The sequence below is a fragment of the Chiloscyllium plagiosum genome, unplaced genomic scaffold (genome assembly GCF_037043375.1).
Source record: "Chiloscyllium plagiosum isolate Xiang-an unplaced genomic scaffold, Cpla_swu_hap1 HiC_scaffold_32, whole genome shotgun sequence".
Lineage (NCBI taxonomy): Eukaryota > Metazoa > Chordata > Chondrichthyes > Orectolobiformes > Hemiscylliidae > Chiloscyllium > Chiloscyllium plagiosum.
In genome coordinates, this window is record NW_028270170.1 from 13,409,166 (window position 1) to 13,436,435 (window position 27,270).

At 38.8% G+C, this 27,270-nt stretch overlaps 1 protein-coding gene across 8 annotated transcripts in view; it reads right to left on the bottom strand.

Moving 5' to 3' along the window:
• raraa (retinoic acid receptor, alpha a) overlaps window positions 1–27,270 on the bottom strand; it is a 583,661-nt gene that overhangs the window by 280,182 nt on the left and 276,209 nt on the right. For 5 of the 8 annotated variants that reach the window (XM_087977802.1, XM_087977800.1, XM_087977799.1 and 2 more), the window contains one exon: window positions 17,220–17,279. Coding sequence is in view for 1 of the 8 variants with exons in the window: in XM_043674914.2 (XP_043530849.1) it covers window positions 17,220–17,244 (25 nt within the window). In the remaining 7 variants the exon portion in view is untranslated. Of the gene's footprint in view, window positions 1–8,794; window positions 8,967–9,016; window positions 9,111–14,876; window positions 15,060–17,219; window positions 17,280–27,270 lie in introns of those variants that run through there. The other 3 variants (XM_043674901.2, XM_087977803.1, XM_043674902.2) reach the window with 3 other exon arrangements.

Below are 27,270 nucleotides of genomic sequence, written 5' to 3' on the forward strand. Positions count from 1 at the left end.
CGTTCATTAGCAGAGGGATTGAATTCAAGAGTCGTGAAGTGATGTTGCAACTGTACAGGACTTTGGTTAGGCCACATTTGGAGTACTGTGTGCAGTTCTGGTCGCCTCACTTTAGGAAAGATGTGGAAGCTTTGGAGAGGGTGCAGAGAAGATTTACCAGGATGTTGCCTGGAATGGAGAATAGGTCGTACAAGGATAGGTTGAGAATGCTAGGCCTTTTCTCGTTGGAACGGCGAAGGATGAGGGGTGACTTGATAGAGGTTTATAAGATGATCAGAGGAATAGATAGAGTAGACAGTCAGAAACTTTTTCCCCGGGTACAACAGAGTGTTACAATGGGACATAAATTTAAGGTGAAGGGTGGAAGGTATAGGGGAGATGTCAGGGGTGGGTTCTTTACCCAGAGAATGGTGGGGGCATGGAATGCACTGCCTGTGGGAGTGGTAGAGTCAGAATCTTTGGTGACCTTTAAGCAGCAATTGGATAGGTACATGGATGGGTGCTTAAGCTAGGACAAATGTTCGGCACAACATCGTGGGCCGAAGGGCCTGTTCTGTGCTGTATTGTTCTATGTTCTAACAGCAAAGCTTAATCAGATATGACTCACGACAACAATTTTACTTACACACATCCCTTCAATTACAGTAGTATTAAGCTCGAAATTCAAAATTTAGTATATCAATTAATTCTCCACAAATTAATGTGCCTGAAGTTCATTACTTGCATTTAAGGTTTGTACACTTTCATTGTAAAATGTAGATATTGAGATTGTTAGTTAAATATTATGTATCTAATATTCAATAAACCCAAGAAGATAGTTTATTTTACATGTATTTGATTTTTAAAAAATCTCTCTCATGTACTGTCCTGTACTGCCCACAAGGTGTTCTTTTCCTAGATGAAGATGTAAGAAGCTAAGCCCTGCATGTTTTGCCTACGAATAACTAAAAAGGTTGCATTATTGTAATTGATCTGGTGTTGGACTGGGGTGTACAAAGTTAAAAATCACACAACACCAGGTTATAGTCCAACAGGTTTAATTGGAAGCACTAGCTTTCGGAGCACTGCTGGATAACCACCTGTTGAAGGAGCAGTACTCTGAAAGCTAGTGCTTCCAATTACACCTGTTGGACTATAACCTGGTGTTGTGTGATTTTTAACTTTATAGTTGATCCAGCTTGGTTGTTTGCAGATGCAGTAGAAGCTGTATCTCTCATTAACCTTTTTATTTTTTCTAAAAAAACAGAAGCTTGTAGAGTTTTGCCCATGATTACTATAAAGGCAGTGTTGAATTTCAAAGAAAATCAAAACAGAAATGGACAATATCTTACAGTCGGCCCATAACTCAGCCAAGGATAGCCAATAGCAACGCTGAGGAGTGGATATTGTCCACTGAGCTCTCCTTAACTGAAGAAACTAAAGCAGAATCCCTGGAATGCAAGACGTGGATGTAACTGAGGAAGAGATCTACAAATGCAGCTACCCAGCAGAATACGTCAAGATTAAAAAACATACAAAACATATCAAGCACTTGGTATTTCATGAGTTACTTGCATACTGGGTATTCCTTAATACTCAAGTAGCTTAGTCCAGTCAGGAGACATATATGAATGTTAACAGAATTAGGAAGCATAAGATTTTGAAAAGACCAGCCTTGTTTCTGTATGCATAAAAATCAAAGTAATGCATCAAAAGCAGTACCACGGCAGATACAGTCTGTTCTGATATAATTCAACAGTTCCATTCCATGCGGTCCCACGTTATAAGAAAATCCTGTAATAGCAGCACCATTTAAACCAATGGGACAGGAATCACATTATAGCCAATTCAGGTAAGGAAAGTTCGCGTTCTACAAATAATGGTCTAAATTCTTCAATCGTGCTGTAGCCGATTCGCATTGAAGAAAAGTGAGGTATAGTGGAACCTACTGGAGTGAAGTCCTGTTATGTATGTAGTTTGCTTCACATTTTATTCAATGAATAAAGGAATTCATACAGAACTATTATATGTGTGTGTTTGGCATGTACTTTCTTGCTCATATTTCATTCTAAACTTAGAATGGTTGAAGATAAATCTTTTAACATTTAAATTATACTTATCTTGCTTTCATCCAGTAGATTATTGAAATTACTGAAGTTATCTCTCATATCTTTTAATATCTAATAGAGATATCTGTTTGAACATCTGCTGTTAGGCTTTCATCCTTGTCATTGCAATGATTTTACTCAATTCAAAAGTGACATCCTCTGTGACTTCACTGCAGTATCTTTCCTCACCCTTTCTGTAACTCCTAATATGGTCAAAAGTACCATCATTCCCCAACGACTTCCGTATGGCTGTCAGCCTGCCTCATTTATTTGCTTTCTCCAGATACTGTCTTAGACTAAATATTCACAATCTCAACATCTTTCCTACTCAATCCCAAAGTGAAGGTCCAACATGTTCTCTTCATCAAAGAGAGTTGACTGTAATCTCTGGCTCTGGCCAATTGCAGCCCACCTGTTTCATTCACCTTCAATATTATTATCTCCAGAGTCAGCCTTTTTGAGGTCTCCCAGCTGATCCACCACTTCCATTTATTGTAAACTTTAGCTCATATAATTCTCTAATGCCATTATGCTATCTTGCACCAATGATTAGCAATTAGTCCTGTTTGTGATCGCCTTCAAAGACTCGCAGGCTAACAACATCTCAAACTTATTTAAGCCTTGAGCTTACTTCTTTGCCGCACTATTGGCAGCATGCCTTCAGCTAATTGAGCCCTATACTCTAATTCCTTTCTTCAACCCACGTTTGTTCCACTATTAAAAGCACACCTCTCTAACAAAGTTATAGATTACCCCTCCTAACATCTCTTTCCTTGGTTAAATATTCAACTTTTGTCACTTTTCCACAATAAAAATATAATATAAAATAAATTCTATTTACTATCTCAAAGGCAATCAAGTAAAATTTGGGATGTAAACCTGGTAAAATGAATAATCAAGGAATTTATTTATTCTAATTTTGAAAGAATAGAAGTAAAATCATCCCACTATCAGCAGCAAATTTTATGCAGAGAATTACTTTAGTATTGATAGTCTATTAAATATTCATATATATGGAACCACAGTATTGGCAACACTCAACATTTTAGTCCCACCCAAAAAGGAACATTTCAGTTTGCTATGCACATACACAGTTCTAACCACTTAGGCCAGCTGCTTACCTTATAACAACAAGCAACTGTCAAATCAATAACAACTAGTACTTAAACCAACAGCGTTGATGCTACATCTGATGCATTATTCTCTAATTTCAAAACAATGCAAAAGAACCAACCTTCAGTAAAGAAACTGACAGTCATTCACTGAATCAATCCCAGTTGAACCCTTTTTAACCAACTCACTATGTTGACCAATTTTTAATGTATGTTTGCTTTTACAGCATCAGCCTGATTCCAATCCAATACAGAAAGTAAAAAAGCTGCAGGCCATACTTCAAACGATGGGTCGATATTTTTCTTTGGCCCTGTTTTGATCTGTTAGAACTAGTTGCACTATAGCTCATAGTCAAAGCTACCCATCAGGAAAACTTCTCTGAGGGAAACATGCCTACTTCAGAAAAGATATCAAAGCAATGACACCATGTCACACAAGCCAAATCTGTTTAAAGATAATTTAAATCTCATTCTATTTTCCTGGCTCAAGAAGTGAATGTGAACACTACTCAAGCATTATACTAAAGAAGATGGGAGCATAGAGGAGAAAAGAGAGGTTGATGCTGCTGCTAATTTACAAAGTATTTATGCACCCAGTCTAAGAAACTCTAGAACACTAATCAAATGCTTTACTATACAGTTACTATTGTAACATACATTTTAGTTTCTCAAAGCTTTTTAAACATAAATGACAGAAAACATGCGACCTTTAAGAATTGAAAAAGTCTTCACCAACAAAGGGTTAACAGCACTGCAATTCACCTTGTCTGGATAGGAAACATGTACTGTAATGCATTTGCTGAATCGTGTATAAAGTTCTATGTGAATAAATGTACTAACAACAGTGATAAATTCTCTCCAGCATGGATCTCTTGGTACAGTTCAAAGCCATTAAAAACTGTAAATACTTTTCTCTCTTAACATTATTCAAACCTGTCAGTCTGAACAATCAGTCAAATCCAATTCATCACAGAGCATGTGGTAATCCTTTTGGAATGCAGAAAATTACTTCCAGATGTGGACCCCAGGAATATTTAAAAACTGTTTGCCCCCTCTTCTAAAAAAAACAATAAATTACTCAAATATATCAAAGTCAAGCTTTTCTTTCTCTTATGAAAATTGTTCTCAACCAGATGAGCATCTGCAAACTTGTCTGTTGAACCGAAGTGAACTGATGTTTATGTTGGAGAGAGCTAGCACTCAGCGATCTGACTTTAATAGAAAGTACTGTCAACATTCCAGTTAGTGGGTTGGATTCATGCTTTGTCACTTCTTCAAGAAAAAAAAGTGAACACAATCTTTATCAGGTATGAGAGATAGAGAGAAATAGTAAAGCTGAAACTCTGACAGAATTAAAATGCAAGGCTTGGTCTACAGTATATTTTGAGCAAAAGCCTCATGTCCCATTTGTGCAGCAGCACTGAAATTAGACATTAGGATTTACAATTACAGCCAGCTAATTGCTTTGTAGATTTTTGGAATGGGGTTTAACATGCACCATGATTCAAATAACTTTGTCAAAGTAGGGCTCTGTGCATTTCGGAATTAGGGCAATCCTGAAATAATTTGAGCTGATTCCAAAAATACTTTAAAATTTGGTATTTGCTCTTGAACTGGTTACGGCTGAATTTTAAAAAAACTACCACTTGTTTGGGTTTCGGTTTTTCAGATATCAAATAGCTACAAACCTGTTTACGTTCATGATTCTGTACTTCAGAACACATTGTACAAAACTGATATGAGCATTGTTGTTTGGTACACTTCAGAGTAAACCCCAAATCTGTGAATGCTTTGAATTATGAAACTTTAATTCAATAACAAAAAGAAGTAGAAATGCTTGGATTCTGGGAAACAGAAGCCTGTATAACCAGATGATAATAGCTCCACAGACATTAATTAATTGTTTAAAGGTATTAGGGACTATTCACAATGAGATAAGATTGCTAAATTGGATTTCTATACATTGAGTTGACTCCAGGATTATGGAACTGCTGATTGGAGATTGGAAGTAGCTGATCCTTTGTAACAGACAATAGTCCAGATAACTCCACCACGCTCGAGGGAAGTATCCCTTACTGACTCACTGGAGGAACTTGGAAGGGTACACTTATCATCGAATACTGGGGTTTTTCCAACTAGGTTCTTCATAAACCACGAAGCCCCGGCCTTCATATATCAGTTGACTGTAGATGATCTGTTCCAAGAAAGCTGTGCATTTTTTCTGGTTTGATTCTGTCTACATCTTTTAAAAAAATGCACACTCTTTATCAGGTAAATAGAATGTGTACTTAAATCTGCACAAACACACCTATTTATGTATTATCAATAGTCATTCACTCAGCGTCATTCTTGCCAGTTTTAAAATTTACATGCTTGCTTATAGCCTCAAGAAGCATGGTCCCTACACATTTCAAAACACAATTGTTCTAAAGCTTAATTAATATTCATTCACCAAATAAATATATTTTCCATAGGGAACATCTTTTTAAAATCATGCATGAGGGCATTTTTCTTGCAACACAGAAGACACTGATTTCAGGTTATTTACAAAAGATTCAGAGGTAAGATCAGGATTTTTGTTCTCAATGAATGCTGTGACTTGGGAAAGCATTGCCTGTAGCAACAACATTAAATGAGAACTGGATAAATAATTGAAGGGAAAAAAATTGGGAGGCTCTGGGGAAAGAACAGGGTACAAGGAGTAATTGGATATCTCTACCAAAGAGCTGGCACAGGTTCAAAAGACCTTCCTTCTTTGTAACCTGATTCTATGATTTGCTTACATTTTGCCCATTGCTTTTCTCCTCCCTGCTCATGAAATTGCTATATCCTGGTGAGTTTCATTGTGACAGCCTTCTACCTTGCCAGTAGAGCGCTCATCATTTGAGAAGCAGTAAATTTTAGTCATTAGGTTATTTGACCACAAAGCTCAGCCTGATCCTGGTCTTACTCAACAGACACACAAATTTTGTTTATTGGTGATGATGGGACAGTGATTGGACAGATATACTGACTGATTTCTCTTCATTGTGCTATGAGGGTTAAGACGAATTGTAGTGTTTAATTATCAAACCAGCTGAACACAGGTCAAGGATCGAACTTGAGACTTCCCAGGTCTGCAATCTTATCTTGAAGTGCAAAGAACAAGAAAAGCACTCAGCATAAATAAATGAACCAACTGAGAAAAGACAAATTCATGCCAATGAATAATTTGGAAAAGGCACTGTCTTACTAAATAAAACTGTAGTTTGAAATGGTAGTTTTAAAAAAATGCCATTAGGATGTCAGCTGAACTGTCTAATTAAAAAACAGTTTTCACCAAAGTAATTATAAAGTCATTGAGTCATAGAGATGTACGCTGAAAATGTGTTGCTGGAAAAGCGCAGCAGGTCAGGCAGCATCCAAGGAACAGGAGAATCGACGTTTCGGGCATAAGCCCTTCTTCAGGAAAGCACTTCTTCAGCCCTTCCTGAAGAAGGGCTTATGCCCGAAACGTCGATTCTCCTGTTCCTTGGATGCTGCCTGACCTGCTGCGATTTTCCAGCAACACATTTTCAGCTCTGATCTCCAGCATCTGCAGTCCTCACTTTCTCCTCATAGAGATGTACAGCAAGGAAACCTTTCGGTCCAACCCTTCCATGCCGACCAGATGTCCCAACCCAATCTAGTCCCACCTGCCAGCACCTGGACCATATCCCTCTAAACCCTTCCTATTCATATACCCATCCAAATGCCTTTTAAATGTTGCAATTGTACCAGCCTCCACCACTTCCTCTGGCAGCTTATTCCATATACATATCACCCTCTGTGTGAAAAGGTTGCCCCTTAGGTTCCTTGTATATCTTTCCCCTCTCACCCTAAACCTATGCCATCTAGTTCTAGACTCCCCCACCCCAAGACTTTGTCTATTTATCCTAACATGCCCCTCATAATTTTGTAATCTTCCATAAGGTCACCCCTCAGCCTTCAACACTCCAGAGAAACCAGTCCCAGCCTGTTCAGCCTCTCCCTATAGCTCAAACCTTCTAACCCTGGCAACATTCTTGTAAATCTTTTCTGAACCCTTTCAGGTTGGAAGGAGACTAGAATTGCACACAATATTCCAACAGTGGCCTAACCAATATTTTGTACAGCCGCAACATGACCTCCCAGCTCCTATACTCAATACTCTGACCGATAATTCTTCAGAAAAAAAAGTCAGGTAACACCTTATAATTTTGTGTGACCACAGTTTAAGAGGGAAGTGACTTTAAAACAAGTGTACTGCCACTCTAGTTTTGAGGAAGGGTCACCAAATCTGAAACGTCAACTTAGATTTCTCTTCACGGATGCGGCCAGGCCTGCTGAGCATTCCCAGAAACTTCTGCTTTTGTGTGCCGCAATTCCATCTGTAATGTTGTCAATAATTAACCACTCAATAAGAGAAAACATAACATTCAAAATGACTCAAACACACAATGTGCTTAAATAAACAGCACATTATGAGATTTCAGTGTTAAATTGGCTTTCAAAAGTTACATATATGTCACTGCTTCCCAATGAGACAAAAAAACCTGCAGATGCTGGAATCCAAAGCATTCATGCAGGGGGGCTGGAAGAACACAGCAAGCCAGGCGGCATCAGGAGGTGAAGCAGTCAATGTTCTGGTATACCCGAAACATTGACTTCTCCACCTCTTGATGCTGCCTGGCTTGCTGTGTTCTTCCAGCTTCCTGCTTGTCTACTTCTGACTCCCAACCAGTAAGAATTGTGAATCTAGCAGAAACCGTCATTAAATTTTGCCAGATTTGCTCAGCCCAACTGTCAAAAAGACCTGTCTTTCTTGCATAGAAACTTTTCAAGTTCCACACAGGATAATTTATTTGCATTTTTCATGTATTGCATTATAAATACATTGGAGTTGGAGCCAGACACATGAAACTATGAGAACCATCAATGCAGCCACCTCTCAAGAAACAGATTAAAATGGTCCAAATGTGAACTCTCAATCACAACAATCTCATAAACCTCTTGTTAAGCATATATCGTAACTAAATAAACTAAACGAACAAATAAGTGAGATCTTATCTTTCTGCACATCAGACTTTCCGCTCACCTCTACCCCACAATAAATGTATTTTCTAACTTTGAAAATCGAACACACATGTTGGTCACTTGGGACTTAAACAACTAGAGGCAGGAGATTAGACTGTCACTAGGTCCACAGTGCGACAACTTTTCTCTCTCTCCCCCAAACCCTCTCCCTTCTTTATTTTCTTTCCTTTGTTTTTTGGCACAGCGGCTGGAAAAATATCAGCAAATTCAGCCTACTGACAGACTGGGGCCAAGAACCAGGCTTCAGACACAGCTCCGATTCCCACAGGCGGACAGACTGATCGAAAACAGAACACAGTCTAGGCATTACAAGACCTGAACCAGAGCCAATCCGTAAACATGCGGCCTAGAAAACACATTATCGGCACCTAATTTCTCAGTAACTGTTCTCCCACCACCCCCACCCCCTCTTCCCTCGGATAGCTGAAATATTAACAAGAATAAAACCGTAAAACCATTCCCACTGTCAAAACTGTGTCCGATTGTGAAGTTTGCACCAACCTCGTGTCTGGGATTCTGGTAAGAAGCAAACACTGGTGTCAAATCCGTTTGGACAGAAAAGCCGAATGTCGAAAAGGAGACGAAGGCAGGTTAACTGTGTAAACTTTTAGAAACAGGAAAAACAAAGCTGTAATACGAGAACTCTGCCGATGTCATCAGCTCAGCAAGCCAGTTGAAACCCTGTGACTGCAGACTCCCGAACACATCACTCACTGCACCCACCTGTCGAGCATTGCAATGGATTTGCAAGCTTCTGTGATTTCCTGTCTGTCCGCCTGGCAGCACAGTCTGTGCACTGGCAGCAGAAGGATTACAGGGAATGACACAGGCACTTACAGTACAACAGCAACATTGTGAAACACAAGAGTCACTGCTCAGCACTTCAGGGAGAAAAAAAAAATCAGCTCTCCCCGATTGATTTGGAAATTTAACCAGTGAGTAGTGAACGCCACAGCCCATAACGATCCCAGATATGGTTCTGGATGTGTTCCAAAACGCCAGAGCACAGCAAAGACTGTGGTCATCAAAGGTGCTATCAATGGTCTGTGTGTATTTACTAGGCAACAGAACTCAGTCGAGGTTTTTGCCCTAGAGTTCCGGCTGGATGTACATGTGTGCACGGTAGTGAGAGCCGGCCAGGTTTAACTGGAGAACCCTCTATCCCCCTCCTCGAAAACACATACACAAAGTGAACCCAATTCTCACTCACACAAAATGCCACTAAGAACCAGAGAGTGACTGGCAACTTCCATCTCAAAACAAGGCATCAACGATTTCTGGAGAGGGCAGCAAGGGAAATAAATTGGCAAAGGAAAATTATTCTTCAGCAAAACTACTTTTCAATTTAATTCCCTTCGGATTCTAGCTGTAGTTTTAAACTTGCACTGTTCTAGGGCTAAGAAATTGCGATCTTCAACCGAAACATACATCAGGTAGGCATCGGGAACACTTCTTCAGGAAGGGCTTATGCCCGAAACGTCGATTCTCCTGTTCCTTGGATGCTGCCTGACGTGCTGCGCTTTTCCAGCAACACATTTTCAGCTCTGATCTCCAGCATCTGCAGTCCTCACTTTCTCCATCGGGAACACTGTTGCAAGCACCTACGAGCATCGGTGTTGTGTTCATTTTATGACCCCTAGATGAGTCTTTCCTTCATTGTCCAATGGAAGCCACACTTCAAATATCACACTTCAAATTCAGCATGTTTGTGCGCGAGGAATAGTGGCTATTATGCTTCTACTACTACAACCCACATCGTCTTTTGGTACCAATTCAGGACGCGGGAGGGCCAGAATTCTATCTGGAATGTTTCTGCTCCTACATTCTGCCATGATAAGCAAGTCATACATTGCTTCAGAATAGAAACCAATTAATCTAAGTCAAAAAAAAACTTGAGAGAATGACCCCTGAACAAGTGGGAAAAGATAGTTCAGTAAAAACTGGAAACTTCCAGCAGGTCAAATGAGATGCAAGGTCGTTGACCTGAAAAGTTTACAGCTTTTCCCTATGCAGATGCTGCCTGATCAAAAAAGTATTTTTTGCAGTTTCTGAATTCCAGCACTGACTACAAAATCCTCCCTCCACCTCATGGAATACTTACAAAACTGCCCCAAATTAAGTCAATGTATTGACTCATGGAGCATGAAAAGAGGCCATTCAGCTCATCAGCTCTGTTCTATGAAAGAATTGTCCAATTATCTCCACTCCAGGCCCGGATTTTTTCAGGATTATATTCAATTCCCTTAGGAAAGTTATCACTGCATCTGCTTTCTCCATCCTGGTTCGGAATAACAAGTTGATGAGTTGAAAAGCACTAATTTCACATTGTTTTTCACCATTTATCTGAAATAAATCTCCTCAGCTTTACGACCCTCATCCAACAGAGACAATTTCTACATGTCTACTCCATCAAAGCCTCTCACCAATTAAATTAAAATCGGATTTGAAATGGCATGTCAGTCAATCTTATTTACCTTGAAATAAATACATAAATAGTGATTTGATGCAAAATATAAACAAAGGAAAGTCTTGGAATGTCAGTCAGTATTTCTGGAGAGATACAGTCTTATTTTTTTAAGATCGATTATCTTTCATGAGAACTTGTTATTTCGAATTTTCAGCTCCTCAGTATGTTCTGCTTGCTTTAATAATTTGATCTCACTTGATTCTAGGGCTACTAATACAAACGCACTACGCACATCATATTCTCTAAATCGTTTTGACACGGCTCGACTGCAGAAATCTGTAAATTGATACAAATTTAAACCTGAACAGCTTTTTGTTTTGAATATCACCTTTCCATACTTGAATCAAAAAGAATTTGGCAAAATCAAATTATGAAATATTTTAATGCTCAGCGCAGAGAAAAACACCAGAGAATTCTTACATCACACCATTTTTAGAAGAAAGTGGCAAATTTTAGTAATGCTTGATTTCTTGAAACATATTCAAGTGCCTCCGATTGATTCAAATATGCACTGCTTAGCAGCCAGAAACATTGCATTGCACTTAAGCATGACCTGTCTATGGATCTGATACCGAAAACTGAAAGCAGCTGCTATCACCTGCACACCATTAATTATTCCACCACATGCTAAGCATCGAAAGATTTACCACAACTAGCTCAATTTTCATTCCAAGACACGTTAAACCAATAGTGTGATACTCTGGCAAGGGAGTTTATGTGACACAGTGGTAATGCCGACACCTCTGAGTCAGAAAGCCTGGTTTTAAGTCCCACCTGGTCCGGAGTTGTGTAAAAACATCTTTGAATAGATTGATTAGAAAATATCTCTGAGACTCTGATATTGGTGGGATATTCCTTTCCTGAGGTGTGGTGGGCAGGGCAAACCATCAGTTGAATTGCCCCGGAGGGATACTCCCCATCATCCCAACAGCTCAGCAATTAAGTTTGGGCACAAAGTCCGAGATTGACCTTCCTGGCTCACCAATTATGACCTTTAAGATGTCGAGTAATTACCACTTAAGGAGCTCATCTTGGATGTGAAAACAGGAAAGTTCAGGCCTCATTGATTGAAAGAAGGTAAACACCCTTCTGATGCCATCTAGGACTTGGTGCTTTATTGATCTAAAACACAGTAAGAGTTCCTTTAAAAGTTGAATTGATTCTTGCTAATCCTCAGATAATGCCTACAAGTAATGATGGGGACAGTGGCTCTTCTGGAACTTCAGGAAGAAACAGTGCCACCATTTACTGTTTACATTTACTATAACACAATGCAGCAAAGTCCAATCTTGGCTTAAGCCTGAGATTTCATGAGTTCTGATGAAAGTTCACTTGACATGAAACTTTAATTCTGTTTCTTTTCACAGATGCTGACTGACCTGCTGAATTTTTCAATCATTTTTGTCTTTATTTCAGAATTCTAGTATCTGCAGTATACTGATTTTGTCTTAATGAAATTTCAACATTTTGTTGGCATCATTCATCCAGCCTGCAAGCTGAAAACACACACCTTGCACAGGCTCACAAAAGCACACTTGTACAATACTGCAAAATAGTCCAAATTGTACACTGTCAGCATCTAAAACACATAATATAACCAAGCAGTTTCAGCATAGCATCATAAAGGGGAAATCATGCCTAACAAATTTATTACAGTTCTTTGAGGTAAGTGTTATAAAAGATAAAGGGGAATCAAGAGGTATAATATATTTGGATTTCCGAAAGAAGTTTGATTAGATGTCGCACATATGGCTACTTAGTAAGACACAATCCATGGTGTGAGGGGTTGTACATTAGAATGCCCATAGGATTAGCTAACTAATAGAAGACAGAGGAATGTAATAAAAGGGGACATTTTCAGAATGGACAGCGTGGTGCTGGAAAAGCACAGCAGGTCAGGCAGCACCCGAGGAGCAGGAGAATCAACTTTTCGGGAATAAGTCCTTCATCAGGTTTTTTTCAGAATGGCAACCATTAACTAGTGAAGTACCACAGGGGTCAGGGTTGGGGCCACAATTATTTTCAGTATTGTGGATGACACAGTTTAATATACTCTCACCAAGTTTGAAGCCAAAACAAAAATAGATGGAAATGCAAGTTGTGAGATGTCAAAGAGTCTACAGAGGGACAGAGATAAGTTAAATGAGTGGCCATAAAAAATCAACAAATGGAACACAATTGGAAACATGTGAGTTTACACACTTTGGCAGGAAGAATACAGGAGTTGAGTATTATTTAAATGAAGCAAGATTGCAGAAAGTTGCAGCTTGGGTCAGTTTTAGTTTTGGTCCCTTATCTAAGGAAAGATATACTGGCATTGGAGGCAGTTTAGAGAATGCTCAAGTTGACTGATCCTGGGTATGGGGTGACTGTCTTATGAACCAAAGTTGAGTAGATTGAACCTGTTTTTCAATGGAACATAGAAGAATAAGAGTTGACCTTATTGAAACATTGGGCGGCACAGTAGCTCAGTGGTTAGCACTGCTGCCTCACAGCGCCACGAACCCAGGTTCGATTCCAACTTCAGGCAACTGTCTATGGGGAGTTTGAACGTTCTCCCCCTGTCGGTCCCTGGGTTCTCTGGTTTCCTCCCACAGTCCAAAAACGTGCAGGTTAGCTGGACTGGCCATGCTAAATTGCCCATAGTGTCCAGGGATATGCAGGTTAGGTGGGAAATGGACGGTTATAGGATAGGGGGTGGGTCTGGGTGGGATGCTTTTCTGACAGTCAGTGCAGACTCAATGGGTCGAATGACCTGCTTCCACCCTGTAGGGATTTTATGGTACTTAACAGGGTAGATGCTGAAAGGTTGTTTCCCACTGCGAAATAATAAAGGACAAACTCAAAATAAGAGTTGCATATTTAAGACAGAGATGAGGAAGAATTTCTTCTCTCAGACAGAAGTGAGTCTTTGGAATTCTTTACTGCAGTGGGCTGTTGAGGCTGAGTCGTCAAGTACATTCAAGGCTGAGATGGACAGGTTTTTAATTAGTAAGAGAATTCAGGGGTTTGGGGCAAAGTCAGGAAAGTGAAGTTGAGGATTAACAGATCAGCCATGAGCTCGTTGAATGGTAGAGTAGATTCAATGAGCCAAATACCTATTTCTATTCTTATGTTATTTGGTCTTATATTAACAACAGTCTTTATGAATTGCCAAATAGTAAAAAAAACTTTAAATGAATATGCTGGAAGTACAGCATATGTTGATCACTGTTCAGTGATCCTCTGCTGGTAAGCATTATTTGTGAACAACATGAGTTTTGTGTTCAATGTGGTAGCAACATTTTCGAATGCAGAATAGCTAGCAGATTGGGCCTGGGTTCATTCATAAAAGATGGCCACAGGCCAAGGTTATTCAACCCCCTACAGCAATATCCCAACACGAATCAGAATACTTAGGAGGGGATTGCTAATTACTCCCTGTCAAACCTGACAACCACAAAAGCTTGCAGCACAGTACATCAGAAAAACAGAATGAATGTCCATTTTTATAATATATACAAAAAGTGGAATTCAGCTCACATTTGTGATCTTGATGGGCAAGGCTAATCAGTTTTGGAGTGTGGACAGGAACTTTAATTTCACAGGCATTTAGTAACAATTAACAGCAAGATAAGTTTGAAACTAACGTTAGTACAATCTCGATAAAAAGAAATAAAACAAGGTAAATTGCAGAATATTTTCTTTAGATGCTTGTTTCTTTACAAAAAGAGGAAAACAATTTCAGCTCAATATGAGTTTTCCTAGAATACTCTTTTAATTTGACGATCAGAAGTTCTCTAATATCTCATATTTTTGATCAAAATCATGACTGTTCATTTTGGAAATAATGTAGCTTTAAACATGGTTTCCAAAGCCCTCCTTTTTCCTATAATAAGAAAATGAAGTTGCTGATTGGAACGAGACAGAACACGAATAATCATTTTGTCACCCAGCATTTAACGTATGTGAAACTGGTGAGTCCCAACTAAACTGAAGACTAGTATGAGAGGCCATTTGGTTTTTAAGTCAGGACAGAGAATTGCTCGAAATACAATACTATAGTTTAACATGAGCAGCAGGAATCAGAACTGAAATCTTGAGTTGGCAGTGAGAGTTATCATTTCAATATCATACCATGGAGGAGTGCAGCGATAGCTGTTCTCTCTGTTCCTCCTACGTTGTGTCGTTCAAGTGGCAATTGTTCTTCCCAACTTCAATCTGACTTGTTTTTTAAGTTTTAACTGTCGTCACTGAATCTGAAGAAAGTTTTCTTTGCTGTTCATGTGTCAGAGCAGTCACAGAACCAATATTACTCATCTGTGGATAAACACACAATCTCTCATCTCACACTCACGATGCCTCTTTAATGATGTTTTTGTAGGCAGCACTATTCAAGGCTGCTACAGTTTATGTAGACACTACAGTGTGCTGTTTTAAAAGCTATCAGCCCAGAAGGAAGCTGTTTGCTCCCATCACAACTACATAACACTTCTATGCATTTCCCAACAGACACTTTTTCTTAATTCACATCCATTTTAAAACCTACATAACACAGTTTCTTGGTAGGGTTTTCCACATTTAATTGTCTGTATAAAAAAAACCCAACCTTTCCCTTCCTTCTTTTAATAAATCTTAAATTTATATTCATCTAATTATTGTTTCACAATCAATAGAGATAGATTTTTATTTTGTCATCGAAATTCCTCAAATTCTAAGAGCTTAATTAGACATTTAAGCTCATTCTCGTTGAAATAGGGTGCTACTGCGTTAAATCTCTTTTCATAATTGAAATCCCTCATTCCTAGAATCATTTTAATAAATCTCTGCTATACCATCTTTGACCCTACTAACTCTTAAAAAGTCAGGCCCCCCATTTCTCAGTAATTCCAATAGCTCTTGACCAATCTTGTTCTTCCTGGTTTACATTTTAGTCTCAACTGACATAAAACCTTTGACAAACTTTTGTGAAAGATATAAACCATCACTCAGCAAAACTACGCAGCAAAAGCTCAAATGGATGTATTTTCCTAAAATGGGTACATTTTATTAACTCATGTTCTGTCAAGGCATTTAGCCTTTGTCAATGCTTTTTTGCAACAGATGTATCAATGTTTAGCACAACCAAGCAGCGAAAGACCAGTCCTAAATGGGTGCATTGTCCTGATACAGCTATCTTTCCAAACTCATGCATTGTACTACTACCTTTGCTCTGACCTTTGTATTTCCTTAACACTTAACTTTGTTTTATTTTATCTCTCTACAGAGAGTCGTGAGCACAGCCCAGTCTATCACACAAACCAGCCTTCCATCCACTGACTCCATCTACACTTACTGCTGCCTCAGGAAACCAACTAACATAATCAACCTCCCATGCCGACTACACTCTCTTACACCCTCTTCCATTGGGCAGAAGATATGAAAATTTGAATACACGTACAAACAGATTCAAAAACAGCTTCCTCTTATCACACTTTTTACCCGACCTCTTAAATGTTAATTCCAATCTCTCTCTCTGCACCTTCTCTGCAGCTGTAATACTGTATTCTGCATTGTGTTTTACTACCATGATGCACTTTGTACAGTAACATCTGCCTGTACAGCATGCAAAGCAACACTTTTCACTATATCTCAGCACATGTGACAACAATAAATCAATCAATCATTATAATTCAATTAAATGAAACCAACAGCACAGATCCAACTAGGAGAAAGTGAGGACTGCAGATGCTGGAGATCAGAGCTGAAAAATGTGATGCTGGGAAAGCGCAGCAGGTCAGGCAGTATCCAAGGAGCAGGAGAATCGACGTTTCGGGCATATGCTGCCTGACCTGCTCCACTTTTCCAGCAACACATTTTTCAGCACAGTTCCAAGCCATTTAACACAGCTAGTATAAGCAAGTATTTATAATTTACACCACGTTTCTTCCATTCTAATGACCTGTTTCCATCCTACCTACATAACTATCTCTTCTTTTCTCTGTCAGGTATGCATCAAGCCTCGAATTAAGTGCTTCAATGTTATTTGCTTCAACCACGCTATGTAGCACCAAGTTCCACATTCAGTTCATTCTCTCAAAATTTGATGCTGCCCTGCAACGTGAATCCTTAGACCAAGGTTTCCTAATACAAAGGGGTTAATTTTCACTTTCAGCAGAGTTGGAAAATAGGCATTAACAATTGGATATCCCAGACCCAATTTCCATTTCATCGAATTCAATGGTAAATAAATCCTGAGGAGGTGTAAATTGGGCAGATTTTCCATCATTAGCAGTATCAATGGGAGCAAAACTATTCAAAAAGATTCAAACAAGAATGTCTTCTTCCACTGCTGATGCATTCGTACTGGCCAGTAGTAATAGAGAAAACAGATTCTCATTTTCCACAAAAAAAATCAATTTGAGTTCAAACCCCAGCTTACAACTTAGTTCAACATTTCTAGATTTGTTTTAATAATGAATAAAATGTAAATAAACGTACCACATTTCTCAGAGTTTATCTGCATTCCCAAGGGTACGAAAGCTAAATCAACCAGAGTACCTGTAAACATAAAACGTCAAACTATTAGCAGCATATTATTGAAAAAAAGTCAACCACATCCAAAGGAAAATGAATAAATCCATTGTTGAGACGTCTTTGATCACTAATGTAATATTATAATCATTCATCACTTATTCACGGCATTGAATTTTGTATGGAATCATTCATTTCTATATTCTGGGCAATCTTGATGGTCTATCTATTGATTACCTGAGCTATTCAAACCAGACAATTTCAGGTCGAATTCTTGTCTTGTTCTATTCTGTGAAACTCAATTCAACTCCAGGACTTGAGCAAAAATATTAAGGTTCACACTCCAGTGCAACCCTAAGGAAACAGTGTACTGTTGGAGGTGACATTTTTGACTTAGACCTTAAATCTAGGTCCTCTCGGATCTCTCACGGTGACATAAACGTTCATATGGCACTACTTCAAAAGCAGAGTCAAAAAGTGTGGCACTGGAGAAGCACAGCAGATCAGGCTGCACTCAAGGAGCAGGAGAATCGATGTTTTGGGCATAAGCCCTTCATCAGGATTCAAAGAAGAGTAGGGCAGTTATCCCAGGTCAATATTTATCCCTTAATCAATACTGCAAATTCATATTGTTCCATCAATCACATTACTGGATGGATAATGATGAATCTCTTTCTCTTGGCGCAAGAGTCTAGAACAAGATTGCACAATCTCAAGAAGGGGGATGATCACTTTGGATTGAGATGAGGAGAAAACGTTTGCACTAAGATGGTTGTGAATTTTTGGAATATTCTAGCCCACAGGGCTATGAATACCCAGTATTTTTTAATATATTCAAGACTGAGATAGATGGTTTTTTTGTTGGTTGCTAAAATAGTTAAAGGTTATGGGAATCAGGCAGAAAAGTAGAGTTTTGGCTGAAAATCAAATATGTTGAATGGAGCAACAAACTGTGTGGCCTATTCCATCCCTTATTCCTTTTGTAATAATGTTCTCAAAGGCATTCCCTTACTGTGAGGTGGCATTTCCCAAAGTTCCTTATCTCCAAATTTCTATTATTTATAAATTTCACTCCAAGTAAATACCACAGGCTATTTGGCTATGGGGTATCAGAGTAAAGCCATATCTAGTTCTCACCAAATATCCCACATACACTTCTAATTGTAAGTCAAAGGTCAATTATTTAGTTAAGAACAATGGCAACAGTTCTAAATCAGGAACATTAGACAGAATGGAGGCTTGAAAGTCAAGGGCTATGGCATGAAATAAAATTATATATACATACAGCAAACTTTGTTTTAACCAGTACATTAAAAACCAGCTGTCCCGATCAACCAGCAAAAATTATATACTTGAAATACTGGACATCTACTGTTTTATTGCGATCTCCACAATGTCCGATTGGTCAGTTGATGGTGAGAGCGAGAAACCTCTCTACCATTAAGTTTTATTTAAGGCAAAGTTGCATTATTAAAGTGATTTATGCTGTAAATGATGTGTACGCCCCGCATTACATTTCCATTACTTAACATGTGGTTTTTACATTTATTACATGGACCCCTTGATCAATCGGAATGTTTTATCAGCTGGCACGCTCCTGGTCCTATAGGTGTCAGTTAATAAAACGTTTGCTGTTTATATAAAATAGCATCTGAATGGTGCTAAAGGATGGATAAGGTGGATAATCAAAGGTTCTTTCTCAGGTTGAATGTTTCAAATACTAGGTTAAGGTGAGAGGAGTAAAGTTTAAAGGGGACGTGTGAGGCAATTTTCTTTTTACGCAGAGGGTGGTAGATGCCTTGAACACACTGTCAGTGGAGGTTGTACAAGCACATTTGGTAACAACATTTAAGAAGCATTTAGACAGACACATCAAGAAGACAGGGATTAGAGGGATATACAGACCACAACAGGTAACTGGGATTAGTTTTGATTGGAATCACAGTCAGCACAGACATAGTGGGTCAATGAGCCTGTTACTGTGTTGTACTGTTCTATGTTCTATGTACTTCTTGGAGGAGGTTGCTTATGCCTGCTGCATTTCCTACACTATTACTGTAACTACTTTTCAAAAGTACATCCAGTGGTTGTGAAAGGTGCTATACACAAACAGGTGAATTAGGAGCAGGCATAGATCATTCAGACTCTCGAGTCTCCTCCACCCATCAATAAGATCATGGTTGATCTGATTTCACCACATTCCACCTGCCCCAATAACCTTTCATCACCTTGTTTGTCAAGAAGCTATTGGTGCCTTAAAAAATTTCAAATGTTCTGCTTCCACTGCCTTTTCAGGCAAAGTGTTCAAAGAGTCTAACCCTGTGAGAGGAAAAAATTCTCATCTCCATCTTTAATAGGCAACCCAAAGTTCTAGATTCTCCTACATCTTTTCCACATCCACCCTGTCCATACCTCTTCGAATATTGTATCTCTCAATCATAATACTTATTTCTCTTCTAAACTCCAGTATATACAAGTCTAGAGTTGAGAGTGTGGTGCTGGAAAAGCACAGCAGATCAGGCAGCATTCAAGGAGCAGGATTCCTGATGAAGCGTTTTTGCCCGAATTTTCCTGCTCCTCGATGCTGCCTGACCTGTTGTGCTTTTTCAGCACCACACTCTCGACTCTAATCTTCAGCATCTGTAGTTCTCACTTTCGCCTATATACAAGTCTAATCTGTTCAAAGTCGAGAGTGTGGTGCTGGAAAAGCACAGCAGGTCAGGCAGGAGCAGGAGAATCAACATTTTGGGCATAAGCCCTAATCAGGAATCCCATCTCCAGCATCTGCAGTCCTCATTTTCTCCATGCTGATTTCAACCTGACCTCCCGCATCTGCAGTCCTCACTTTCTCCTAGTCTGTTCAGCCATTCCTCATAAGACAAGTTGTCCATTCCAGGTATTAGTATTGTAAACTTTCTCTGAACTACATCCAGCATTCTTAAATCCTTCCTTAAAAAAGGAAAGCAATAAATGTACACGGTCCCCGTGATGCAGTCTCACTAATAAATGAAGCATAACCTCCCTACTTTTGTATTTAATGTCCTCACAATAAACAATAACGTTCTATAAGCTTTTCAAATTACTTGATGTACTTCCCTATTAACCTTCTACAAACCATACACTAGGGCACCGGGTCTCACTGCATCTCAGAGCTCTGCACTCTTTCACTACTTTTTTCATTCTTGCTGTCAGAATGGAACAATTTCATTTTCCCACATTATACCTTATCCACTCACTTAAGCTACAGTTATCCCTTTGTAGCTCCTTATGTCATAACTTACTTTCCAATCTAGTCTTTTGTCACCAGCGGACTTAGCAACAATCCCTTTGGTACTATTATCCAATACATTTACAGTAACTGTAAAACATTGTGGTCCCAGCACTGATCCCTGTGACACACCACTCATTACAACTTGCCAACCAGAAAATGACCCATTTATACCTATTCTTTCTTTCCTGTTAGTCAGCAAATTTTCTATTCATGTTACCACCACACCATGAGTTTATATTTTCTACAATAACCTTTGATGTGGTACCTTATGAAATCTAAGTATATTGTATTCACCGGAACCTCCTTATCCATAGTACATGTTACTTTCTTATAGAACTCCAGTAAGCTAACTAAACATGACTTCCCTTTCACAAAATTAGGTTGAATCAGGCATGTCTCACCCTTACAATATCACCTCGACTACTGGCTAGGAAATATATAAGGAAGTGGATTGTTAATCTTCTATTCAACATGTGCTGTGGTTAAACACCTGACACTTAGCCTGCAATGGGCAACTGGCTGAGTGAGTCCCCATCAAGGGAGCAGAATGCCATTCTTCAGTTTCAGACATATTTAAACATTGAGCTTTCTCATTATCAACTCAATTAATATGACAGAGCTTTCACCCCTGGAGTCAGAAGGTTTATGTGAAACTCCAAGACTTCAACACAAAAGTTTTGCTGAGATTACATACAAAATCAAGAGAATGCTGCAAATCTTTGAAATATTATACTGAGGACCTAGCTGCTGCACTTGCCTCCAAAACAAAATGATGACATTTGAAAAGTAACCCACTAATTATGAACCACTGTGGGAGATCTGGGAGACGTGATGAGACCGCTTAGAAAAATGCATTGAGTTTTCCTTTATCCTGCCTTCCTGGAAATCATGGGATACAAATGCACTACAGCATACAGACCTGAATTCCTCGGTCAATGTCTAATGCTGAATTGCAAGATCTCAGGCAAGACAACACTTGAGGCTTTCTTCAGACAGGAAAGATATATTCAGCCTAAACATTTGTACCCAATGTTTTGCAGTGACAGTTGATAGAAATAAGTATGAATGGAAGTATTGCACGGGTCCAGTGAGAATAAAGTATCCTAATCACAGCTCACATCCACATGTGCACTCTCTGTTTTGGCTCATACATCCCTTGGACGGAGCACTGGAAATAAATTTCTGGGAATTATATCCCAATGCAAGTTAGGAGAGGGAAACAAAAAGGAAAATTGGTAATTATCTTTATAATAAATAAACAGGGATCTGCTAATCTGCTTGGTCATCTAGTTCAATTTAGTACATTGAAAGCCAATCCATCAAGATGTCTTTAATTGATCTTTATTACACCTTAATAAAAACTCTGTAGCACACATTTTCAAGACCTCAACTATTTTCTCAGGTGTGACTGAGTTAACGGTGAAATAAATTCAGTTTTGTTTTCCTTCATGTGTGAACTACAGCAAAACACCATTTAATCATTTCCCGATTTCAAACACGATTATCGATGCACATTCAATGTTTATAAAATAAACTCAATTCTATTTTTATTAATTTATCTTACTTGCACCATCAGTAAAAGATACTATTTGAATCAACTTGCTCCTTTCTTATTCTTGACCGTTAAAAAGTCTTATTTGTTTCCTTATAAAAAAGCAATGCATCTCATCAGTTTCCTCACTGTAAATTCATTTCTAGAAAAAATGGATACAAATAGCTTAGAATGATTTATCTACTTATTTGGTTTACAACATGGTCAGAAACAATCATCTTCTTCTTAGGGTGTTGTTTAAGACTAAATAAGACATTCTTGCACTCTGGAAGTGTGGCTCCTGAGGTGACTAAACTGTCCAGTGCTGGATCCACATTTCTGACCACAAATGAGGCGGTTGGGGTTTAGAGAGGTGAGTTGGGGGGGGAACAGGAGCGCCTTGGTTTGTAAAATGGTCCTTCTTCATGGCTTTCACCTGGGCCTCTCAGAGATGCTCAAGATTGTTGGCACCTTTAAAAACACTTTTTCTCCAATTTGGACAGACTTCAAGAAGAGATTTTTTTAAAAAATTCATTCCAGGGTGATAAGGTTGCTGGTTAGGCCTGCATTTATTGCCAATCCCTTAATGCCCAGAGGGCAGTTAAGAGTCAACCACAGTGCCATGAGTCACAAGTAGGCCAGACCAGGTAAAGATGGCAGTTTCTTTCCCTAAAGGACATTAGTGAACTAGATGGGTTTTTCTGGCAATCGACAATGGTTTCAAGGTCATCATTAGAATCTTAGTTCTAGATTTTTACTGAATTCAAATTCTACCATCTGCTGTGGCGGGATTTGAACCCACGTCCCCATAACGTTACATGGGCCTCTGGTTTAACAGTCCAGCGATAATACCATAAGGCTGTCACTTCCTCATCGCCGATACCAACAAGTCAGTGGAGATATTGTATTTTTTCTAGCAAACTTCGAGGACAGACTCAAAACATTTTCTCTGTCCTCCTGGTAATTCCTTGCCGTGATGGAACTCGGTGGAGAAAGCTTGTTTAGTGTCAGGGCTATCAGGTGATACAGCCAATCCAACACAGCTGGTTGATAGCAACCAGTGCCTCAGTGCTGGAGGATGTTGGCCTGAGAGAGAACATTGATATTGTAATGCCATTGGATTTGCAATGTGATTCTCCTTGGTGATTTTAATGCTGGGAAACAACAGGTCAATGTCAGTTATTGACAGCTATAGTCAAAATCAGGAATCAATTCTATAAACAATCACAAAGTCTGAGCTCTGACAAATGCAATTTTTTTCCAAATCGTTTTCTTTCCTCTAATTTTGCTCCATTTTAATCTCCTCTCTTAAAGGCATTAATTTGTTGGATACAATACTAGAGTCCTCCAAATGGTTAATCTTCATGAGCCAAGGCAATCAATGTTGCTTCATTATTCAGTGAAAGGCATTGTTATTTAGAGTGATCCTGTCAAACAAATACAGTTAGGAGAAAGGCATTTCTGCCCATCCTGTTATTTAACAAGGGAACTGTGATCGTGCTAACTGCCTCAGATTAGGGGCAAATCCTAGTACCTCCTGGAAATACATCGGTCAAAACCTTTATTTACTTGGCTATTGGGAAAATATTCCTGTCCTTATTTTTAAGAAATATAACTTCACTGTTCCTGAGCACAGTTATCAATCTGCAAAGAGGCAGGTGTTAAATTTAAGTAAATTTGGTGACAGTAACGTGAACTGATCATAGATTTCCCTCCGGAGTTAACAGAACCTCATCATTTTAACTGTACATGGCTAGTGGCAGCAAGGGCCTTTACCAACTATCATTCCCATCTGTGACCATCACTCTGCACCAAGTAGGTATTACACATCATGTTAAACAAGGAATCATTTAAGTGTGGATACAGCAGGGAGCTTTGGTCAAAGGAAGCAGATGTAAAATGAACACACTTCTCTAAACTGTAAAACAAAACAGTCAATAAAAATAATTGTTGTGTGATTTTAATCATGAAGCAGGATTTCTGATTTGTATTGCTTGTTTCGTTTGGTAGTATTCTTTCAAAGTTAGCAAATCCCATGAAAAGGATCATGGAATTTTAAATGCAAATTGAGTTTGGAATACATTCTTGTTTCCCCCATTGCTAAGAACCAAACTGCAGCAAGATTTAACTAGCAAACATGTCTAACTTTAAAATTGAGTTATTGGCAAAATCAGATTGACAATGTGATTAAAATTGTCTAATTTCTTTTTGTAATTATGCCACTTCTGGTTTTATTAATCTTAAATATGTCAAGTAGTACTATTAAAAACATTTTTGAAGAATTTGCATTGAAACTGATTGTGCCAGGCCATGGTATATTTCATGTTTGGCAATACCCAAATGAGTTTCAGCAGGAAATATTGTTTTTGTCAGTTCCAAAATGGAATAGCATACAGGGAGAAGGATAAAATCATTTAGCTCTACGTAACCATTAATAGATAATTTCAAATGTTACACATTACCAGTTTGAAATAAGTTGATTCCTACAAATGATGGACTCCACCAGGGATTAATGCCTACTTGCAAACTAATCAGGTGGTCAGATTTTCATTATCTCGCTTACTAATGGAATGCCATTTGCACCAGAGTTGGTTGATGGGAATCAGATGTTTGTACTGAATGAGTGGCTGCATTTTGCAAATCTGCTCCGCTCGAGCATAGCGACATCAGTCAAAACATTGAATTGAACGTCAGCAGCAAATAGGCGTTTTCCACATAACAAGCAACCTCCGCAAAATCTTTTTCATTAGCCTCAGCATGCTATGAAACTGCTGATATGGCACATCCAAAAGCTAACACATGCAACAGCAACTTCCTTCCTAAAGCATTCTCATTTCACTGTTTCAGACTAATACATCGTTTAAATCCTCATACATCTTATGGCTTTGAAGTTAATTTCAGTTCAACAGTAATACAGGCAGGTCAGTAGATGCTGCAGCTGATAAACATACCAGTCCTGGAAATATCACCTTTCTCTTTGATAAAATACAGCTGATTTTAATAGAGATCAGCTTATAGTGAAAATATGCCAAAATGTTCTTGTTTACTGGTAATTACTGCCAAATGTGGGACTCCTTTTGTACTCTAAACCAACATCCACTAAACCTGTCTCAGATGACTTTGATATTCCTTTTATATTACGGAGCTGGTTTTGAAGACATCTCCACACTGTAATCAATGTGCCCTATGAGACACCAGAAGCATGGAGTGTTATTATGCACAGAAAATATGAATACAACAAATTACAGTCAAGCTTTGTTCTGGTTGAGGCTAGGTTGAATTTCCGTGTGCATTTGCATTCAGAAAAGGTCAGTATCACAGTATAGTGTGATGCCCCCACACTTTCCAAATTACTTGCTGATACTCACACATAAAGAACAGCCAATTGAATAAAATCATCCAACGACCAAATCGATGCCAGCTTGCATAGTGAAGGGCAACTTTACTGAATTTCTACAAACAAGAAATTGGCATTTAAGCGGGCATTGGATAGGTATATGGAGGATAGTGGGTTAGTATAGGTTAGGTGGGCTTGGATCGGCGCAACATCGAGGGCCAAAGGGCCTGTACTGCGCTGTATTCTTCTATGTTCTATTAAGAGATGGAACAAAAACAAAAATTGCTGGAGAGACTCAACAGGTCTGGCAGCATGTGTGAAGAGAAATCATTTAACTTTTCAGATCAAGTGACACGTCCTCAGAACTTCAGAGTTCTGAGGAAGGGTCACTCGACCCGAAATGTTAACTCTGATTTCTCTCCACAGATACTGTCAGACCTGTTGAATGTTTCCATTAATTTCTGTTTGTCTCTGATCAACAGCATCTGCAGATCTTTCAGTTTTCAGCTCTATATTGTGATGCACAAGATATAACCATAGATTGTCAGGCTGTCCATTGTTTACATGTTCATACCAGAAGGGTACATGGCACCAATGCAAGCACATCACTAACAGGAATCCAAAGGGGAAGATGAAAAAAATTGCAGGTGACATGCATTTAGCAGTCAGACGGATTAAAGGTCTGAGGTTTGACATTATTGACCAATCTTTTCAACAAAAACATTCAATTTCAGGATTTTCAAAGTTATGCTGAAAGATCATCAACCTGGAGTGTTGACTGTTTTCTTCCCCACGAATGTTGCCAGACGTATTGAGTTTTTCCAGTATAGTCTGCTTCTATTTCAGATTTCCAGTACGTGAAGCACTTTGTTTTTATTCATTTCTCTTCGCTAATGGCACTGCATAGTATGAGGAAACCATATTACTGGAGGATATGAGGACACCAGAGTACTTCATACTTAAGTGGAGACCTATAATTTCTGAAAAGGTCTTAGAATCTTTCAATAGCATGAGAGGCTCAAATGAACCGCACGTTTTGTGTGCCCTACACACACATTATCAGGGGCTATTTTGACCTTGCAGGCCAACAGTGGGCAGAATACACTGCCTTTATGTTAACAGCATGTTGTCTGCTGCTAGCGGGCTATTACAAGCTAAAATTATCAGCATGGAAGTGCCCAGCAGCACTCACACCAGGATCTTAAATCCACCGACATGAAATCCGATGAACCACCTGCTGAGCCTAGATGATGCAATAACTATTAACAACCCCTGCTGTTTTAGAGCAGATGAAAACAATGTTAATGTGAATAGTGGTAGCACAACATAAACATTCTGCATGGTTGCTGATCCAATAACAGATACAAAGTTTAATGAATACACAAATTACACGATTGCCCTTATACCTGTAATTTTAATTGGTTACAACAAGGAAGAAGAATCAAATATTAATGGAAATTCTGAAGAAATCAATGAGCTTGAACATTCATAGTAACTGCACCAACTGCTGTAAGAAAAAAATAATTCACTACATTTAATTAACGTTAAATTAGTCTCAGGGGCATGATAATTAATGGGGACATGTAACACCACATTTAATTGCAATAGCATATTTTGCCCCTACTTTTCACATCGTATTCAAATAAACAGCTTTTTGCAGTTCAAAGCATACAAAGTCAGAGATAAAGCTAGTAACAAGTAAAATATCATTCTCCATAGGGAATAGGACATTTGCCTAAAGATTATGCACAGATATGTTGTGGTAGAATTTGATACCTAATCAATGGTTGTAGTCTTGAGAGCAGCGTGGGCAGTGTTATTGGTGTGCCACTTTGTCATGCAATGATGCATTAACACAAGGTATATTAATGGCCAGGCT